General features: G+C 41.3%; 1 protein-coding gene across 2 annotated transcripts; it reads right to left on the bottom strand.

Moving 5' to 3' along the window:
- Nucleotides 1-927: 927 nt before the first annotated feature.
- LOC120045039 (annexin A4-like) lies at nt 928-17,865 on the bottom strand. 2 transcript variants are annotated; one of them, XM_038989865.1, is made up of 13 exons: nt 17,759-17,865; nt 15,968-16,014; nt 13,689-13,776; nt 8,859-8,953; nt 7,199-7,312; nt 6,922-7,012; nt 4,753-4,832; nt 4,433-4,489; nt 2,711-2,804; nt 2,320-2,415; nt 1,545-1,603; nt 1,306-1,428; nt 928-1,201 (listed from the first exon to the last, which is right to left on the bottom strand). In XM_038989865.1, the coding sequence occupies exons 2-13, from the start codon at nt 15,974-15,976 to the stop codon at nt 1,148-1,150; spliced, it is 960 nt and encodes a 319-aa protein (XP_038845793.1). In that variant the 5' UTR covers nt 15,977-16,014; nt 17,759-17,865; the 3' UTR covers nt 928-1,147. The 2 variants fall into 2 exon arrangements, with proteins under 2 accessions (XP_038845793.1, XP_038845794.1); XM_038989866.1 differs by lacking the exon at nt 15,968-16,014 and having other exon boundaries at nt 17,759-17,815.
- Nucleotides 17,866-19,184: the final 1,319 nt, after the last annotated feature.

Below are 19,184 nucleotides of genomic sequence, written 5' to 3' on the forward strand. Positions count from 1 at the left end.
AGGATGTTAACTGTAGGTGTGATAGGGCGGTGGTCTGATCAGTTTCATTACAATAGCCTGTATAACAGCCTGGACTTGGAACTTGATATATAGGAACCTCACAGAGCACTAAAACCCAGGTATGATTCAAAACAACCCAAACAAAACCCCAAATTCCCATTGAGCTTTGGCATTGTGAAAACAAACCACAAAATATGCTTATAGAATGAAGTTAACTAGGTGTATACTGATGAAATTCCTGTTAAATTCCCAACAAGGCTGTGTACTTGTACAAAAGCTTGTATTCAAGACAATTTACCATATAGAATGATGCAACTGTTTCCGAAGTCATGCAGTTTAATATTTTAACAGTATAAGGTCTCTCTTCTCGGAGCCAGTGAAGTGATCCACCAACTGTAAAGCTTATGGAATAACCTTTAGTTTAGACCTAACAAATAAACTACAAATTATGTTTCCAGCCACCTAAGATTGCTCTAAATGCAGCTTCTCTGTTTCGGGAACTCTTAACTCGTTCCTGAGTTTATCCCACACCAGAGAATGGTAACGGCTCCACCCCATGGTATTAACAGGTACTACCACATCTTCCCTTATGAAGGATTCAACATTTCAGCGTTTGATTCTCACAACTCTCTGTGATTAGGCTGTAGGCGTATGAGGGCCTGGGTGAAATGATTAACTACATACTTAATTTTCTTCCAAATCAGACTAACATCCAAATAAGTCAAATGACTCAGAGCTGACTCAACAAACGAGCCATTCAAACAAATTAATTAAATGGACTTCAATCAGTCAGAGATGAAAATGTCCTTCTGCTGAGACAGAGGTGGAATATTTTATGCTTTCTGAGATGTGTGGCAACAGCTCTCTCTAAACAACAACAAGAATTAAAGCTGCAGCAGGGGATCAATAAAAACATGCAGGCAGCTGTAAAATGTCACTTGTCTTTGGTTTAATTAGTAATACAAACTGTGAAAAAAATGCATCATGGTTAGTCTCTGAAATGTTTGGGCCACAGAAGAGCTGAGGATATTGAGAGAGCTGGAAGCAAAGGAAACGGCAGATAGGAGAGGCACCAATGGTGTTGTTGCAGAGTGCAGTTGTTGCAGAGTGAAGTCATCGTTGAATGATGTCCTAGACGTTCAATGCCCTACTCTCCACACAACTCCAGCAAGATTTTGCGGTAATCTCCAGATGAGTCTCCCTTAACAATACAGACACACTCGGATTACTTCAAGATAACAGAAAGAAATGGGCACAAATCTACATTTTAAATCATTACTCAATCTCTAGTGACCAGGGTCTCACATTGATGAAGGAATGGAGAGTCTTCCCATACGCCTTAGAGAACTCGGTCTTAATGTCCAACATGTCAATCTCGGCCCGAGCCACCATGATTCTAATCAGGATGCTGTCTGTAGTTCCCAGACCCTGAGGAGACAGGAGGGAGGGAACTGTCAACATTCTGACTAATTCTGTCTGATAACCCACAAGTGTAGGCAGATATGCACACTTCATGGGAGAGTACGTAAAAAAAAAGGCTTCACCTTCATGGATTTGTATAACCGCTCTGCAAAGAATGCTGGCTTGTTTCGGAGACACTTCACTGCAAAAAATAAAAAAGCGATATATCAGGCATGGCAGCTGAACAAGATTTAGTTTCAAATGAGTATTATAAACTGGGTGGTTCGAGCCCTGAATGCTGATTGGCTGACAGCCATGGTATATCAGACCGTATACCACGGATATGACAAAACATATTTTTACTGCTCTAATTACGTTGGTAACCAGTTTATAATAGCAATAAGGCACCTCTGGGGTTTGTAGAACATGGCTAATATACCACGGCTAAGTGCTGTATCCAGGCACCTTAGTTGCATCGTGCCTAAGAACAGTCCTTAGCTGTGTATATTGGCCATATACCACACCCCTCGTGCCTTATTGCTTAATTATAGCACTGTGCCCTTACAGTCTGGTTCAGGATACTCTTTATGTGCTTATTTTCATCAGAACTGATCTGACTCTGTCAAGGCTTATCCCACTTGGCACAGATGTCAGTTCAACGTCTAGTTTTGATTTACATTTGGTTGAGTTGTCAACTAATGTGAATTCATCGTGAAAGTTGGTTAAAAGTTGGTTAAAAGTCGGTTGGGGAAAAAAATGTCATACATTTTCCACGTTGATTCAAAGTCATCACAGTTAATTTTTCGGTTGAAATTCCGTGGAAACGTCGTTGATTCAACCAGTTTGACCCCCAATGGGATCTGTCTTCAGTACATTATTACAAGAGGCAGTGAAACAAATTGGATCCGTCGGACAGACCTATTGCCAGGAAAACATCCTCCAGAGAGCCAGACATCTCCCTCTTAATGCTATCCTCGATGTCCCTCCCAGAGATCTTCTGATACTCCTCAAACACTGAGGGAATGAGAGAGGGGCAGAGAGATGTGGAATCACTGTTTGAATGAGTAAGCTGTTATAAAATATTTGTTCCCCAAATCACCACAAGAGGACAGCAGAACTGTGTCTGTACATTAATTTCTGTAGTAAAATCAATGTGGAAGTATACATTTTCTTTATTAAAGTAGAGCACTGTAAAGAGTAATAAACAATTTGAATGTTGCACTGAATCATAAAACAAAGGGCAAATTCGATCACTTCCCACTCCCAAAACAAGATCTAACAAACTCCGCTATAATGTGGGGGCAATTACCTCGGAGTAGGTGGTTTCTGTTCCTCACACAGAGCACAGTGAGGAACTTGACCTCATCTGTTCCCCAACAAGCCTCCCCAGCCTCGTAGATATCCTGAGAACCCACAGCAAAAGCATTTCACAAACCCAAAAGTACAATCTCCGAACACTGACTGTTTTTGGGACATACAGTGCCTTCAGAAAGTATTCACACTCCTTTACTTTTTCCACATTTTGTTGTGTTACAAAGTGGGATTTAATTGTGATTTTTTTTGTCAATGATCTAAACACAAAGTGGAAGACAATTTTTAACATAATGTAATGTAAAAAATAAAACACTAATATATCTTGATTGGTATTCAACCCCCTGAGTCAATACATTTGGCAGCAAATATAGCTGTGAGTCTTTCTGGGTAAGTCTAAGAGCTTTCCACAAAAATTGTCAAAGACTCCAACCACCCTAGTCATAGACTGTTCTCTCTGCTCCTGCACGGCAAATGGTACCGGAGCACTAAGTCTAGGTCCAAGAGGCTTCTAAACAGCTTCAACCCCCAAGCCATAAGACTCCTGAACACCTAATCAAATGGCTACCCAGACTATTTTGCATTGCATTTTTTTAAACTGCATTGTTGGTTAGGGGCTCGTAAGTAAGCATTTCACTGCAAGGTGTACACCTGTTGTATTCGGTGCATATAACTAATACAATTTGATTTGACACCTGGATTGTGCAAAATTTGCCCATTATTCTTTTCAAATTTCTTCAAGCTCCGTCAAATTGGTTGATCATTGTTAGACAACTATTTTCAGGTCTTGCCATAGTTCTTACTTCATTCTGTTTGAAAGTCTAACTCAGCCACATGAACTGTCTTTGTAAGCAACTCCAGTGTAGATTTGTTATTTTTGAGGTTATTGTCCTACTGAAAGGTGACTGAACCAGGTTTTCCTCTAGAATTTTGCATATGCTTAGCTCCATTCCGTTTATTTTTATTATGAAAAACTCCCCAGTCCTTAACGATTACAAGCACATACATAACAGTTACTGCTATCATTGAAAATTACGAGCGGCATGCCGTAATGTGTTGTATTCGATTTGCCCTAACCATAAAACATTGTATTCAGGACGAAAAGTGAATTGCTTTGCCACTTTTTTTGTAGTATTACTTTAGTGCCTTGTTACAAACAGGATGCATGTTTTGGAATATTTTTATTCTCTACAAGCTTCCTTCTATTCACTCTGTCAGTTAGGCTAGTATTGTGGGGTAACTACAATGTTGCTGATCCATCCATCACAGCCATTAAACTCTAACTGTTTTAAAGTCACCATTGGCTTAATGGTGAAATCCCTGACCGGTTTCCTTCCTGTCCGGCAACTGAGTTAGGAAGGACGCCTGTAACTTTGTAGTGACTGGGTGTATTGATACACCATTCAAACTGTAATTAATAACTCCACCATGCTCAAAAGGGACAGTCAATGTCTGCTGTTTTTATTTTTTACCCATCTACCTATAGGTGCCCTTATTTGCGAGGCATTGGAAAACCTCCCTGGTCTTTGTGGTTGAATCAGTGTTTGAAATGCACTGCTTGACTGAGGGACCTCAAAGATAATTGTATGTGTGGGGTAGAGAGATGAGGTAGTCATTATAAATCATGTTAAACACTATTATTGCACATTGATCCTGATACCCCAGCATGTGCTACTGAGTTAGACAGAGCCAGATCACTCCTCTGGGTCCATATCCTCACCTTAGCATCCTGCACAGCCTGAGTCTCATTCACAGTGTTGCTCTCATCTCGCCCTGCCTGTCAGTCAAAGCACAGAGGCAGAGGCCATGTTAGCAATGAGTCAGACAATGACATGATCATTACCTAGTTATAAGAGACCTCTAAAAACTACAAATCATCCACTATGTGTTAAACTGTACATAACGATGAAGTGAAGGAGGACAAACTATTTCCCTTACAACAATCCATGTACTGTAGTTCTGTTTGCTTTCCTTTGATTGTTGGAATGTGAAGGTGAACCAGGTGTGCATTTAGAGAGATCAATACTGGAAGATTCTCACCGTGAGCAAAGAGACCAGAACCCTCTTGAACATTCCAGAAGTATCAGCCTCAATATCATCCTCCAGGCTCTTCCCATGTTCTGTCGTCACATGATTGAGTAAAAATAAGTAGAAGTTATGAATGATCTAAGACCCAGTGGTCTGACTAGGCAGTTCTAACCACAACACTTGAAACGGTTTGTGAACACTCTGTCAATAGCTTTGGCAGGTAACAAAAGTTTAATGTTGCTGTATAGAAAACAATAATAATTCTCATACACTCTAAAGAGGACTAGACACCGATATCTTATATCAGATTTATTCGTTATACACAGTGATCAATACTAAGGTATCGACTTGTACCATACACCACATGTGATAAATGGGCTGCATTTACAAAGGCAGTCCAATTCGGATATTTTTTCCACTAATTGGTCTTTTGACCAATCACAGATCTTTTTCAGAGCTGATCTGATTGGTCAAAAGACGGAAGTTTAAATACACTTAGGTTGGAGTCATTAAAACAAGTTTAACCACTCCACAAATTTCTTGTTAACAAACTAAAGTTTTGGCAAGTCGGTTAGGACATCTACTTTGTGCATGACACAAGTAATTTTCCCAACAGTTGTTTACAGACAGATTATTTCACTGTATCACAATTCCAGTGGGTCAGAAGTTTACATACACAGTTGACTGTGTCTTTAAACAGCTTGGAAAATTCCCAAAAATTATGTCATGGCTTTAGAAGCTTCTGAAAGGCTAATTGTCATCATTTGAGTCAATTGGAGGTGTACCTGTGGATGTATTTCAAGGCCTACCTTCAAACTCAGTGCCTCTTTGCTTGACATCATGAGAAAATCAAAAGAAATCAGCCAAGACATCAGAAAAGAGATTGTATACCTCAACAAGTCTGGTTCATCCTGGGGAGCAATTTCCAAACGCCTGAAGGTACCACGTTCATCTGTACAAACAATAATACGCAAGTATAACCACCATGGGACACCACAGCCATCATACCAACCAGGAAGGAGACGCGTTCTGTCTCCTAGAGATGAACGTACTTTGGTGCGAAAAGTGCAAATCAATCCCAGAACAACAGCAAAGGACCTTGTGAAGATGCTGGAGGAAACAAGTACAAAAGTATCTATATCCACAGTAAAACGAGTCCTATATCGACATAACCTGAATGTTCGCTCAGCATGGAAGAAGCCACTGCTCCAAAACCGCCATAAAAAAAGCCAGACTACAGTTTGCAACTGCACATGGGGACAAAGATCCTACTTTTTGGAGAAATGTCCTCTGGTCTGATGAAACAAAAATAGAACTGTTTGGCCATAATGACCATCGTTATGTTTGGAGGAAAAAGGGGTAGGCTTGCAAGCTGAAGAACACCATCCCAACCGTGAAGCACGGGGTTGGCAGCATCATGTTGTGGGGGTGCTTTGCTGCAGAAGGGACTGGTGCACTTCACAAAATAGATGGCATCATGAGAGGCAAGAAAATTATGTGGATATATTGAAGCAACATCGCAAGACATCAGTCAGGAAGTTAAAGCTTGGTCGCAAATGGGTCTTCCAAATGGACAATAACCCCAAGCATACTTCCAAAGTTGTGGCAAAATGGCTTAAGGACAACAAAGTCAAGGTATTGGAGTGTCCATCACAAAGCCCTGACCACAATCCCATAAAAAAAAATGTGGGCAGAACTGAAAAAGCGTGTGAGCAAGGAGGCCTACAATCCTGACAGTTACACCAGCTCTGTCAGGAGGAATGGGCCAAAATTCACCCAACTTATTGTGGGAAGCTACCTGAAACATTTGACCCAAGTTAAACAATTTAAAGGCAACTCTTCCAAATACTAATTGAGTGTATGTAAACTTCTGACCCACGGGAAATGTGATGAAAGAAATAAAAGCTGAAATAAATCACTCTACTATTATTCTGACATTTCACATTCTTAAAATAAAGCGGTGATCCTAACTGACCTAAAACAGGGAATCTTTTCTCGGATTAAATGTCAGGAATTGTGAAAAACTGAGTTTAAATGTGTTTGGCTAAGGTGTATGTAAACTTCCAACTTCAACTGTGTGTGTGTATATATATCTGAGTCGGCTGCCTGTTTAAAACACAGCACTCTTACACAGATGGAGATTCAATACATTGCACAGAGAGGCTGTGTACTGTGATGTACCTTTCATGTAGACCTCCGTGATAGCTCTAATTTCAGCATTTGTCCTTGAGGCCAGGATATCAATGAGAGCAGCCTCCTCTGTTCCAGAACCCTAGCATTCAGTAAAATAGATGTGGAGAGATATGTAAATACTTCATTGAGTAGTGTTAGGCAACACATGGGTGGTGGATGAGGTGAATAGCCCCATACAATGTCAATAGCTCTGAGACGTACAGTATTGAAAAGTGTTACATATATCCCCATTGTGACGGTCTCCCTGGCAGTAATAACCTCTGACCTTTATAGCGGTCCTCAGCTCGTAAGCGTCATACTTAGGAGCGATCATCAGGAGGCCCAGCACCACTTTCTCAGTGTTCCCCGTCAGCTCTCCCTGCAGATCATCTGCCAGGTCCTACAGGGGCATTACACAGACATTTAAAATGGGTCCAATGGACACAATCCCCTGCCTAGCGCTCAACTTAGCATTCACGATTTCTCAATACACTCATATCTCAGAGTGTTTAAACTAGCACATTATAGATACAATTCAACTGCCAGAAGGGTGTGGCTGCAGATGAGTTGAACACACGACGCAGCTAGTAAAGCGTGACCTCGTCTGTCTGGGTGTCCCCACACACTGTATGTCTCCCTGTTTCTGACCAGGAGGATTCCACTAGCAATATTTGCCCTTCCCCTTGGCAAGCATTCTCATTCAACCATGGGTCTAGATAACTTTAATTTATTTTATTGTATTTTACCCCCCAATTTCGATCTTTTCTCATCGCTGCAACTCCCCAACGTGCTCAGGAGGCGAAGGTCGAGTCATGCGTCCTCCGAAACATGACCCGCCAAACCGCACTTCTTAACACCCGCTCGCTTAACCCGGAAGCCAGCTTCACCAATGTGTCGGAAGGAAACACTGTTCACCTGAGGACTGAGATCAGCCTGCAGGCGCCTGGCCTGCCACAAGGAGTCGGTAGGGCGCGATGAGCCAAGTAAAGCCCCCCGGCCAAACCCTCCCCTAACCTGGACGACGCTGGGCCAATTGTGCGTCACCCTAAGGTGTCTAGATAACTTTATCAACAATTAATTTTATGCCAGACCACATAACAGCTCCTATCTCACTGTTTCAGTAGGGCAGAAGGTAGCCTAGCTGTTTGAGTGTAACCCGAAAGAAAGGTTGCTGATAAGGTGAAAAAGCTGTTGATGTGCCCTTGAGGGGTGCTGTTCATAATGGCTGAGACATTGTTTCAGGGAGAGTGGGAGAGTGAGATAAGCAAAAAACACATTAACAATTCACACATATAAATTCCACACTTGTACATGTGAAATAGTACAGATAAGCACCCACCAGTAGAGTAAACATTGATCAGACTTCCCTTTCGGTTTTAAATGTCAAGTTATTATTTAACAGAGTCTGTCACTCTGTAATCTTCCTACTTCACTTAAACACACAATGCAGTATCCTGACTGAAACTGGTCTTCAACCCTCATGAGGAGTATTATTCACCTAATCTTTGAAGGTAGATAATCCTCTCTCTATCCTCTGTCCACAACACCATCTGTTTGTAAGAGTTAATGATGAACCCGAGGCACCAACTGTCAGCACAACGTAAACATTAACACCAGACAGACACCACCACACCCATAGTAACACACAAAACCACACACCAGGAACGAAGATGATAAATGTAACTATTTACACAATCCCTGCATACTCCTGCCATGCACTTGAACTATATCTAATATAAGAATATCCAAATAGTCTTCCTCAATTACTGGAGCTGGCATTGTTTGGCTTTGGAAAACTTAAGAATAGTCTGATAATTCAAACTGGGATATGAGAAATGTCATAAACACAGGTATTGTCCATTGCCTACGCAACGGTCTTCGTCCCTCAACCAGTGCAGGGGGAATCGTCGTGCTATCTGATATAAGTAAAAATGAACACTTATTACCTTCCCCACGGTCAGCTTGTAAGCCTCCTTGATGCGTTGCCTCTGAGCAATGGTACGACGTGCCAGGACCTCAATGACAGCTGCCTCATCAGTGCCTATAAGAAAACATCACAGAGTAACATTACTGTATACCTTCACATTATAATGCTGCATTATAAGATAAAATAACTTGCTATTGACAAAACAGCATCGATCACCATTGCAATTAAGAATACAATATTTCACACATTGTTTGAGATGTCAATGTTAAAACTTGACACTGACAGAACTTTGACATTAAATGGCACTTGTCCATAGTGTGGCTGCATTTTCAATATAAATAATGGACAGAAATATCTCCCTGATATCACAGCTATAAAAAGCACTCAACCAGAGTTCAACATGAATGCTGAACTGACACACTTCCTGTTCCCAAGCTCCTCCCCTTGGTCCCATGGGCATAGCTGTTTCTCGATGTATATGTGCCATCGGTTTCTAATACATCTCAGAGTCAGGTGAAGCATCAGCATTCCAAACATGGTGCCAAGATTCACCCATTTAGAGACAAATTGTGCAGGCTTTATACTATTGTACAGGCTTTTAATTTAATTTTTTTAAAGAAAATTATGTTTTATTTTCTTACAATGGTCAATGTTTTTTTCTGCATTGTACAGCATAGAGACCGGTACAGATACACAATATATACAGTACCAGTCAAAAGTTTGGACACACCTACTCATTCAAGGGTTTTAATTTATTTGTACTATTTTGTAGAAGTTTCACATTGTAGAATAGTGAAGACATTACAATTATGAAATAAGACATATGGAATCATGTAGTAATCCAAAACGTGTTAACAAAACATATTATATATATATTGTTGATTCTTCATTGTAGCCACACTGCCTTGATGACAGCTTTGCACATTCTTGGCATTCCAAGATGAATCCAGCTTCATCTGGAATGCTTCTCCAACCGTCTTGAAGGAGTTCCCACATATGCTGAGCACTTATTTGCTGCGTTTCCTTCCCTCTGCGGTCAGACTCATCCCAAACCATCTCAAATGGGTTGAGGTCGGGTGTTTGTGGAGGCCAGGTCATCTGATGCAGCACTCCATCACTCTCCTTCTTGGTCAAATAGCCCTTACACAGCCTGGCGGTGTGTTGGGTCATTGTATTGGTTTCTTTGTAGCAATTCAACCTTGAAGGCCTGATTCACACATTCTCCTCTGAACAGTTGATATTGCGATGTGTCTGTTACTTGAACTCTGTGAAGCATTTATTTGGGCTGCAATTTCTGAGGCTAGTAACTCTAATGAACTCATCCTCTGCTGCAGAGGTAACTCTGGGTCTTTCTTTCCAGTGGTGGTCCTCATGAGAGACAGTTATCATATCGCTTGATGGTTTTTGCGACTGCACTTGAAGTTCTTGTTCAAAGTTCTTGAAATTTTCCAAATTAACTGACCTTCACGTCTTAAAGTAATGATGGACTGTCATTTTCCCTTTGTTTATTTGAGCTGTTGTTGCCATAATATGGACTTGGTCTTTTACCAAATATGGCTATATTCTGTATACCAATCATACCTTGTCACAACACAACTGATTGGCTCAAATGCATTAAGAAGGAAAGAAATTCCACAAATTAACTTAAGGCACACCTGTTCCAGGTGACTACCTCATGATGCTGGTTGAGAGAATGCCAAGAGTGTATAAAGCTGTCATCAAGGCAAAGGGTGGCTACTTTGAAGAATTTGAAATATAAAATGTATTTTGATTTGTTTAACACTTTTTTGGTTACTACATGATTCAATGTGTGGTATTTCATAGTTTTGATGTCTTCACTATTATTCTACAATGTAGAAAATAAAGAAAAACCCTTGAATGAGTAGGTGAGTCCCAAATTTTGAATGGTACTGTACATCAGCAAGGCAACGATAATGCAATCCTAACTTTCAAATAGAACAAGAGAAAGGCAAAATACTGTAAAGGCTACAGATGAGTCAAGTATACTGGAGTGTAGAACGAAAGTACTCTCAGGGCACAATTAGAGGAATAAATGAGATCATCAAAATGGAAAGTACAGGAACTACAGTCGTGTAGGGCGCCTGTATTGAGGTCTAGAAGAAATACAAATTGTGAATGCACTTATAGTGCATTCACTATAAGGAAATAATTCAGACCCCTTGACTTTTTCCACATCGTTTTATTTAATCCAAAAGTAACAATTTCCTCAGCAATCTACACATACTCTATAAAGACAAAGCGAAAACAGTTTTAGAAATTTTAACAAATGTATTAAAAACAAAAAACAAATACCTTATTCATGTAAGTATTCAGACCCTTTGCTATGAGATTCGAAATTGAGCTCAGGTACAGTTGAAGTCGGAAGTTTACATACACTTAGGTTGGAGTCATTAAAACTCATTTTTTAACCACGCCAAATTTCTTGTTAACAGATTATTTCACTGTGTCACAATTCCAAAGGGCCAGAAGTTTACATACATTAATTTGACTGTGCCTTTAAACAGCTTGGAACATTCCAGAAAATTATGTCATGGCTTTAGAAGCTTCTGATAGGCTAACTGACATCATTTGAGTCAATTGGAGGTGTACCTGTGGATGTATTTCAATATCCAAATGCCTGAAGGTACCACGTTCATCTGTACTAACAATAGTACGCAAGTATAAACATCATGGGACCACGCAGCCGTCATACCGCTCAGGAAGGAGACGTGTTCTGTCTCCTAGAGATGAACGTACTTTGGTGCGAAAAGTGCAAATCAGAACAGCATCTTCACAAGGTCCTTTGCTGTTGGAGGAAACAGGTACAAAAGTATCTATATCCACAGGTACAAAAGTATCTATATCCACAGTAAAAAGAGTCCTATATCGACATAACCTGAAAGGCCGCTCAGCAAGGAAGAAGCCACTGCTCCAAAACCACCATAAAAAAGACAGACTACGGTTTGCAACTGCACATGGGGATAAAGATCATACTTTTTGGAGAAATGTCCTCTGGTCTGATGAAACAAAAATAGAACTGTTTGGCCATAATGACCATCGTTATCTTTGGAGGAAAAATGGGGATGCTTGCAAGACGAAGAACACCATCCCAACCGTGAAGCATGGGGGGTGCTTTGCTGCAGGAGGGACTGGTGCACTTCACAAAATAGATGGCATCATGAGGCAGGAAAATTATGTGGATATATTGAAGCAACATCTCAAGACATCAGTCAGGAAGTTAAAGCTTGGTCACAAATGGGTCTTCCAAATGGACAATGACCCCAAGTATACTTCCAAAGTTGTGGCAAAATGGCTTAAGGACAACAAAGTCAAGGTATTGGAGTGGCCATCACAAAGCCCTGACCTCAATCCTATAGAAAATGTGTGGGCAGAACTGAAAAAGTGTGTGCGAGCAAGGAAGCCTGGAGAAAACCTGGTACCATTCCTATGGTGAAGCAGGGTGGGGATGTTTTTCAGCGTCAGGGACTGGGAGACTAGTTTGGAATGAGGCAAAGATGAACAGAGCAAAGTACAGAGATTCTTGATGAAAACCTGCTCCAGAGCACTCAGGACCTCAGACTGGGGCGAACTTTCACTCTCCAACAGGACAACTGTTAAGCAGAGTTCTGTCTGTACTTTGCTCTGTTCATCTCTGGTCACCTCCCTGACCAAGAATCTGATGGTCACTCTGACAGAGCTCCTCTGTGGAGTTGGGAGAACCTTCCAGAAGGACAACCATTTCCAAGGAATTTATTGAAACACAGGGGGAAGATGGAGTGCAGGCCAAGGGAAGCTCGGGCAGGCAGGAAACCAGGTGCCGAGGCAGAGGCTGGAGCGAGAGGGGTTGGGACAGGGTAAGAAGATCCAGAGCGGAATCCAGGGGAGAAGTAGAGTGGGGAATCCAGGGCAGAGTAGCAGGATAAGGAGACGTGAAACTGGAGACAGGGACCAGAGTCAGAGCGGGTAGAATGAGCAGAGATTACAATCTGGCAGGACTGAGTATTTGTAGAGGTCTTGATTATGGAAGAGGTTGCAGCTGGTGGGGATCTGCTCTGACTCCAGCACACCTGTCTCCGCCCATACAATCACACACACAGAGACAGAGAGACAGAGAGACAGAGAGACAGAGAGACAGAGAGACAGAGAGACAGAGAGACAGGATGAGCAGTAGAGGACGTGGCAGGAGCAGATGTAACAACAACGACCCTAAGCACACAGCCAAGACAACGCAGGAGTGGCTTCGGGACAAGTCTCAATGTCCTTGAGCGGCCCAGCCAGAGCCCGGACTTGAACCTGATCTAACATCTCTGGAGAGACCTGAAAATAGCTTTGCAGCAACGCTTCCCATTCAACCAGACAGAGCTTGAGAGGATTTGCAGAGACGAATGGGAGAAACTCCTCAAATACAGGTGTTCCAAGCTTGTAGCATCATACCCAAGAAGACTCGAGGCTGTAATCACTTCCAAAGGTGCTTCAACAAAGTACTGAGCAAAGGGTCTGAATACTTATGTAAATGTGATATTTCAGTGTTATTTTTTATAAATTAGCAAAAATATCTAAATACCAGTTTTTGCTTTGTCTTTATGGGGTACTGTGTGTAGATTGATGAGGAAAGAAAACTATTTAATCAATTTTAGAATAAGGCTGTAACGTAACAAAAATGTGGAAAAAGTCAAGGGATCTGAATACTTTCCGAAGGCACTGCATAGCATACTGTATAACAGGAAGGTAGGTTGGGGCTTTCATGGAAAGGACAAACTATTGTAGGATATAACGCTTTCTGAGAAGAAAAAAAAGTGATACTAACGCACACATCCGGCCTATCTGACACCTCATTACGATCACTCACCAGCCCCCTTCATGGCTCCTCTCAGACGGTTCACATCCTCCTCTACATTGAAAGCAGTGGCTTCAACCACGGTTCCACGGTTGCCAATCTACAGTGGGAGAAAGTTACATGGCATACGTTTAAACGGCCCATGCATTGGTATCGCAGTCACTCTCCCTTGTAGTTTGAGACATAAGCTATGGGTACACACACGCACAAGCATACACATCTCAAAAGGTTCAGTAACAGTGATACATTTATTTTCTATATCTACCACAGGAGGTTGGTGGCACCTTGGGGAGGATGGGCTCGTGGTAATGGCTGGAGTGGAATGCTACATGTTTGATGCCATTTCATTCGCTCCATTATGAGCCGTCCTCCCCTCAGCAGCCTCCACTGGTATCTACTGTTTACAGTGTATGCCAGACTACGTCATCTGCTCTATGGCTGATATTTTCAAAAAGCAGGCTTGTTTGTTAGCCTACAGCAGTAAGGATTTTGTGTTTTTAGGGCCTATTTCCATCACCCATCTTTATGCAAACTTGAATTACACTGTTGATACAGCATCTACCCCCAAGCTATAAGACTGCAGAACAATTAATCAAATGGCCATCCGGACTATTTACATTGACCCCCCCCTCTGTTTTTACATTGCTGCTACTCAAGTTTATTATCTATGCGTAGTCACTTTACCCCTGCAGTACCTACATGTAGAAATGACCTAGACTAAGCTGTAGCTATTTTCTTAATTCTATTTCTTTAACTCATTGCAGCCGACGTGAGTAAAACATTTAAACGTGTTAACCCTCACAAGGCTGCAGGCCCAGACGGCATCCCCAGCCGCATCCTCAGAGCATGCGCAGAACAGCTGGCTGGTGTGTTTATGGACATATTCAATCAATCCTTATCCCAGTCTGCTGTTCCCACATGCTTCAAGAGGGCCACCATTGTTCCTGTTCCCAAGAAAGCTAAGGTAACTGAGCTAAATGGCTACCGCCCCGTAGCGCTCACTTCTGTCATCATGAAGTGCTTTGAGAGACTAGTCAAGGACCATATCACCTCCACCCTACCTGACACTCTAGACCCACTCCAATTTGCTTACCGCCGCAATAGGTCCACAGACAACACAATCGCAACCACACTGCACACTGCCCTAACCCATCTGGACAAGAGGAATACCTATGTGAGAATGCTGTTCATCGACTACAGCTCAGCATTTAACACCATAGTACCCTCCAAACTCGTCATCAAGCTTGAGACCCTGGGTCTCGACCCCGCCCTGTGCAACTGGGTACTGGACTACCTGACGGGCCGCCCCCAGGTTGTGAGTGTAGGTAACAACATCTCCACCCCGCTGATCCTCAACACTGGGGCCCCACAAGGGTGCGTTCTGAGCCCTCTCCTGTACTCCCTGTTCACCCACGACTGTGTGGTCATGCACGCCTCCAACTCAATCATCAAGTTTGCAGACGACACTACAGTGGTAGGCTTGATTACCAACAACGACGAGACGCCCTACAGGGAGGAGGTGAGGGCCCTCGGAGTGTGGTGTCAGGAAAATAACCTCACACTCAACGTCAACAAAACAAAGGAGATGATCGTGGACTTCAAGAAACAGCAGAGGGAGCACCCCCTTATCCACATCGACGGGACAGTAGTGGAGAGGGTAGTAAGGTTTAAGTTCCAAATAAACTTTTGTTATTGACCAAATACTTATTTTCCACCATAATTTGCAAATAAATTCATTAAAAATCCTACAATGTGATTTTCTGGATTTTCTTTTCTCATTTTGTCTGTCATAGTTGAAGTGTACCTATGATGAAAATTACAGGCCTCTCTCATCTTTTTAAGTGGGAGAACTTGCACAATTGGTGGCTGACTAAATACTTTTTTGCCCCTATACTGTATTTTTATGTACATATTCTTCATCCCTTTACACTTGTGTGTATAAGGTAGTTGTTGTGAAATTGTTAGGTTATATTACTTGTTAGATATTACTGTATGGTCGGAACTACAAGCACAAGCATTTCTCTACACTCGCATTAACATCTACTAACCATGTGTATGTGACAAATAAAATTTGATTAGGTTAAAGGCTTGTAAGTACGCATTTCACGGTAAGGTCTACACCGGCGCATGTAACAAATACAATTTGATAAGAAAATAAACTCCAAGACTAAGCAAACAAAACCTAATTCAAATGTGAGCATGCATGCAAATGTATGAAAATGTTGACCACTATCATTCCTAGTCCAGTCACAAAGCGTACTACAGTACACACGTTGGGTGCTGGGACTTACCGCTGCCATTGTAGAGTTTCAAAACTTAATCAAGAGAGATGGGAAATCTATGAAAAGAAAAATTGTTATTACTTCTTAGGATTCTTAGTAATGTGTTCTTCATTGAACACTGTGGTGAGCTTTGAAAGCAGATGAAACAGCATTGCTCTCTCATTAATACTGTATGCAGTTGTGAAAGGTTCTTCAGTAAAAATACTTTAAAGTACTACTTAGATCATTTTTTGGGGTATCTGTATTTTACTATTTATATATTTTAAAAACTTTTATATTCCTAAAGAAAGTAATGTACCTTTTACTCCATATATTTTCCCTGACACCCAAAATGACTGGTTACATTTTGAATGCTTAGCAGGACAGAAAATGGTCCAATTCACACACTTATAAAGAGAACAACCCTGGTCATCCCTACTGCCTCTCATCTGGCGGACTTACTAAACACAAATGCTTCATTTATAAATGATGTCTGAGTGTTGGAGTGTGCCCCTGGCTATCCATAAATTAAAAAAAGAAGATTGTGTCTTCTGGTTTTCCTAATTCAAGGATTTCTTTATTATTCATACCTTGACTTTTGATACTGAAGTATATTTTAGCAATTACATTTACTTCTGATACTTAAGTATATTTAAAACCAAATACTTTTAGACTTTTCCTCAATTAGTATTTTGCTGGGTGACTCACTTGAGTAATTTTCTATTAAGGTATGTTAACTTTTACTCAAGTATGACAATTGGGTACTTTTTCCACTACTGACTGTATGCGATTACCCAAAACACATTTCATCATCCAGTCTTCCCAGTGGAACAATCTTCACAGGTCAACTAATTACACACACACCTGTAATTACACTACTCAGTAAGAGAGGGCCAGTGGGTATTTAGCTAGTGTTCTATTCTAAGAGACCAACTTTACCCACTGAAACAATTCTCACAACAGTTCCCAGAAAGTCCAATTGAGACAAAATACATCAGTCTCTGGGCAGGGCATATTGCCTCAGGCGGTCACTAGTTTATGTTTATAATGATTCTAATAATATAGGGAGCCTACAATCTTTATAGTCCCACTTCAAATGCAAAAATATATATTTTAGTCCAGGGGTGTTATCCATATTGTGCCGCTGGAACATTAGCCAAGGATAACAACTCTTTCACTGTATACATCTGGCCCGTTAAGCCTGCTGCGTTATGTTAGTTTGGGGTGAAAATACTTGGTACAACAAGAACCCTTTTGACATTTGCCTCTGCCTCTGTCCCACTGCCACATCAAAACATTAGAAATAGCCTACTAGATATACAGTACATTCTTTCATTGTGATCACCCCTGCACATTATGCGGATAATGCTGATGGTGCATTTAGAGCACCTTTTACGTCAAAATGACCATTAACCCACTGGAGTAAATGCAACCAATGAAATGCAGTTCACAAAATCACCACTACGCAGGCACTACAAATCTTTCGTAAATATAGGTAAATATGGAGACATTGTTACCCAACACAGTTCTTATAATTGTTTGTTAGTTGTTTCCAAGTTTCCCTAATTGTGGGTGTAATGTTAAGGACCAATTAAATCAACTCAACAATAGGTCTCAGGAAGCGATGCCTGTCAGCTAGCGGCCAGCAATGGAAGAATAATTTCTGAGGTATAGTTTATGTTCGAGACACACCCTTGAATGTGTCAGAAATACTATTCTAAAGCTTCTAGTAAAAAAACAAAACAAACGAAAACACGAATCTATAGCTTATTTGTGCCTATTTTAACCTCATCCTAAAATGACAGTAAAATATTTACTTACAAATGAGGAAGAATGGAGTGGTGACAAAACGGAACTCTTCTGAGAACGGAAGGTCGGCTTTAAAACGCAGCCCAGTGGCTGACACAGAAAGGTTTTCGGTCCCACCCTTTTATACTTACACTAGCGCAGGTCACATTATATTTCACAGTCAAGAGCTTCATATCTCTCTTAATGGTACCTTGGCCTTTTGCTTACCACCTAGATCTCTCTGCAACATACTTCTTGTATTTTATTTGTATTATGCTACAAGAGGACAAATAGCCAGTCATCCCATATACTAGATTGGAATATACAAATAGGGGAAAAAAGTTAATTTCATTAACCGGGTTCACATACAACCATTTCATGCGGATGAATTACCTGACGCATGAAAAAGTGATGTAAACATGAAATGCCGGTACAATTTATAAATGCTGACAGAAAATTGTTGGATCTTTGTGTCGGTTAAATGTATAATGTGAGAATGGCGGTGGAAACGCCTTCATGCGCAAATATTGATATAAAAACCAGAAGTAATAGTGGAGTCACACGATGATATGATGTGTTGTTAATTGGTAGAGAGGTGTTGCTTTATTTGTTTTTCAAACCAGGTTTGCGGAAGGTATTCAGACTCTTTTACTTTTTCCACATTTTGTTACATTACAGCTTTATTCTAAATGTATATAATGAAATATTTTCCTCAACCTACACACAATACCCCATAATGACATAGAAAACCAGGTGTAGACATTTTTGCAAATGTATTACAAATAAAACACGTAAATATCACATTTACATAAGTATTTAGACCGTTTACTCAGTATTTTGTTGAAGCACCTTTGGTATTGATTACAGCATCGAGTCTTCTTGAGTATGACGATATAAGCTTGGCACACATGTATTTGGGCATTTCTCCCATTCTTCTCTGCATATCCTCTCAAGCTCTGTCAGGTTGGATGGGGAGCGTTGCTGCACAGCTATTTTCAGGGCTCTCCAGAGATGTTAGATAGGGTTCTAGTCTGGGCTCTGGCTGGGCCACTCAAGGACATTCAGAGACTTGTCCCGAAGCCACTCCTGCGTTGTCTTGGCTGTGTACTTTGGGTCGTTGTACTGTTGGAAGGTGAACCTTTGCCCCAGTCTGAGGTTCTGAGTGCTTTGGAGCAGGTTTTCATCAAGGATCTCTCTGTACTTTGCTCCATTCATCTTTGCCTCGATCCTGACTAGTCTCTCAGTCCCTGCCGCTGAAAAACATCCCCACAGCATGCTGCCACCACCATGCTTCACGGTAGGGATGGTGCCAGGTTTCCCCCAGATGTGACGGTTGGCATTCAGGCCAAAGAGTTCAATCTTGGTGTCATCAGACCAGAGAATCTTGTTTCTCATGGTCTGAGAGTCTTTAGGTGCCTTTTGGCAAACTCCAAGCGGGCTGTCATGTGCATTTTACTAA

Source organism: Salvelinus namaycush, chromosome 3 (genome assembly GCF_016432855.1).
Source record: "Salvelinus namaycush isolate Seneca chromosome 3, SaNama_1.0, whole genome shotgun sequence".
NCBI classification, from domain to species: Eukaryota; Metazoa; Chordata; class Actinopteri; order Salmoniformes; family Salmonidae; genus Salvelinus; species Salvelinus namaycush.

Coding starts and splice junctions, on each gene's coding strand:
- LOC120045039 (XM_038989865.1), bottom strand. Junction 7,313..8,858: donor ACAAGCTGACCGTGGGGAAG/GTAATAAGTGTT, acceptor ATGCCCCTGTAG/GACCTGGCAGATGATCTGCA. Junction 4,833..6,921: donor CACGGAGGTCTACATGAAAG/GTACATCACAGT, acceptor ATGTGACGACAG/AACATGGGAAGAGCCTGGAG.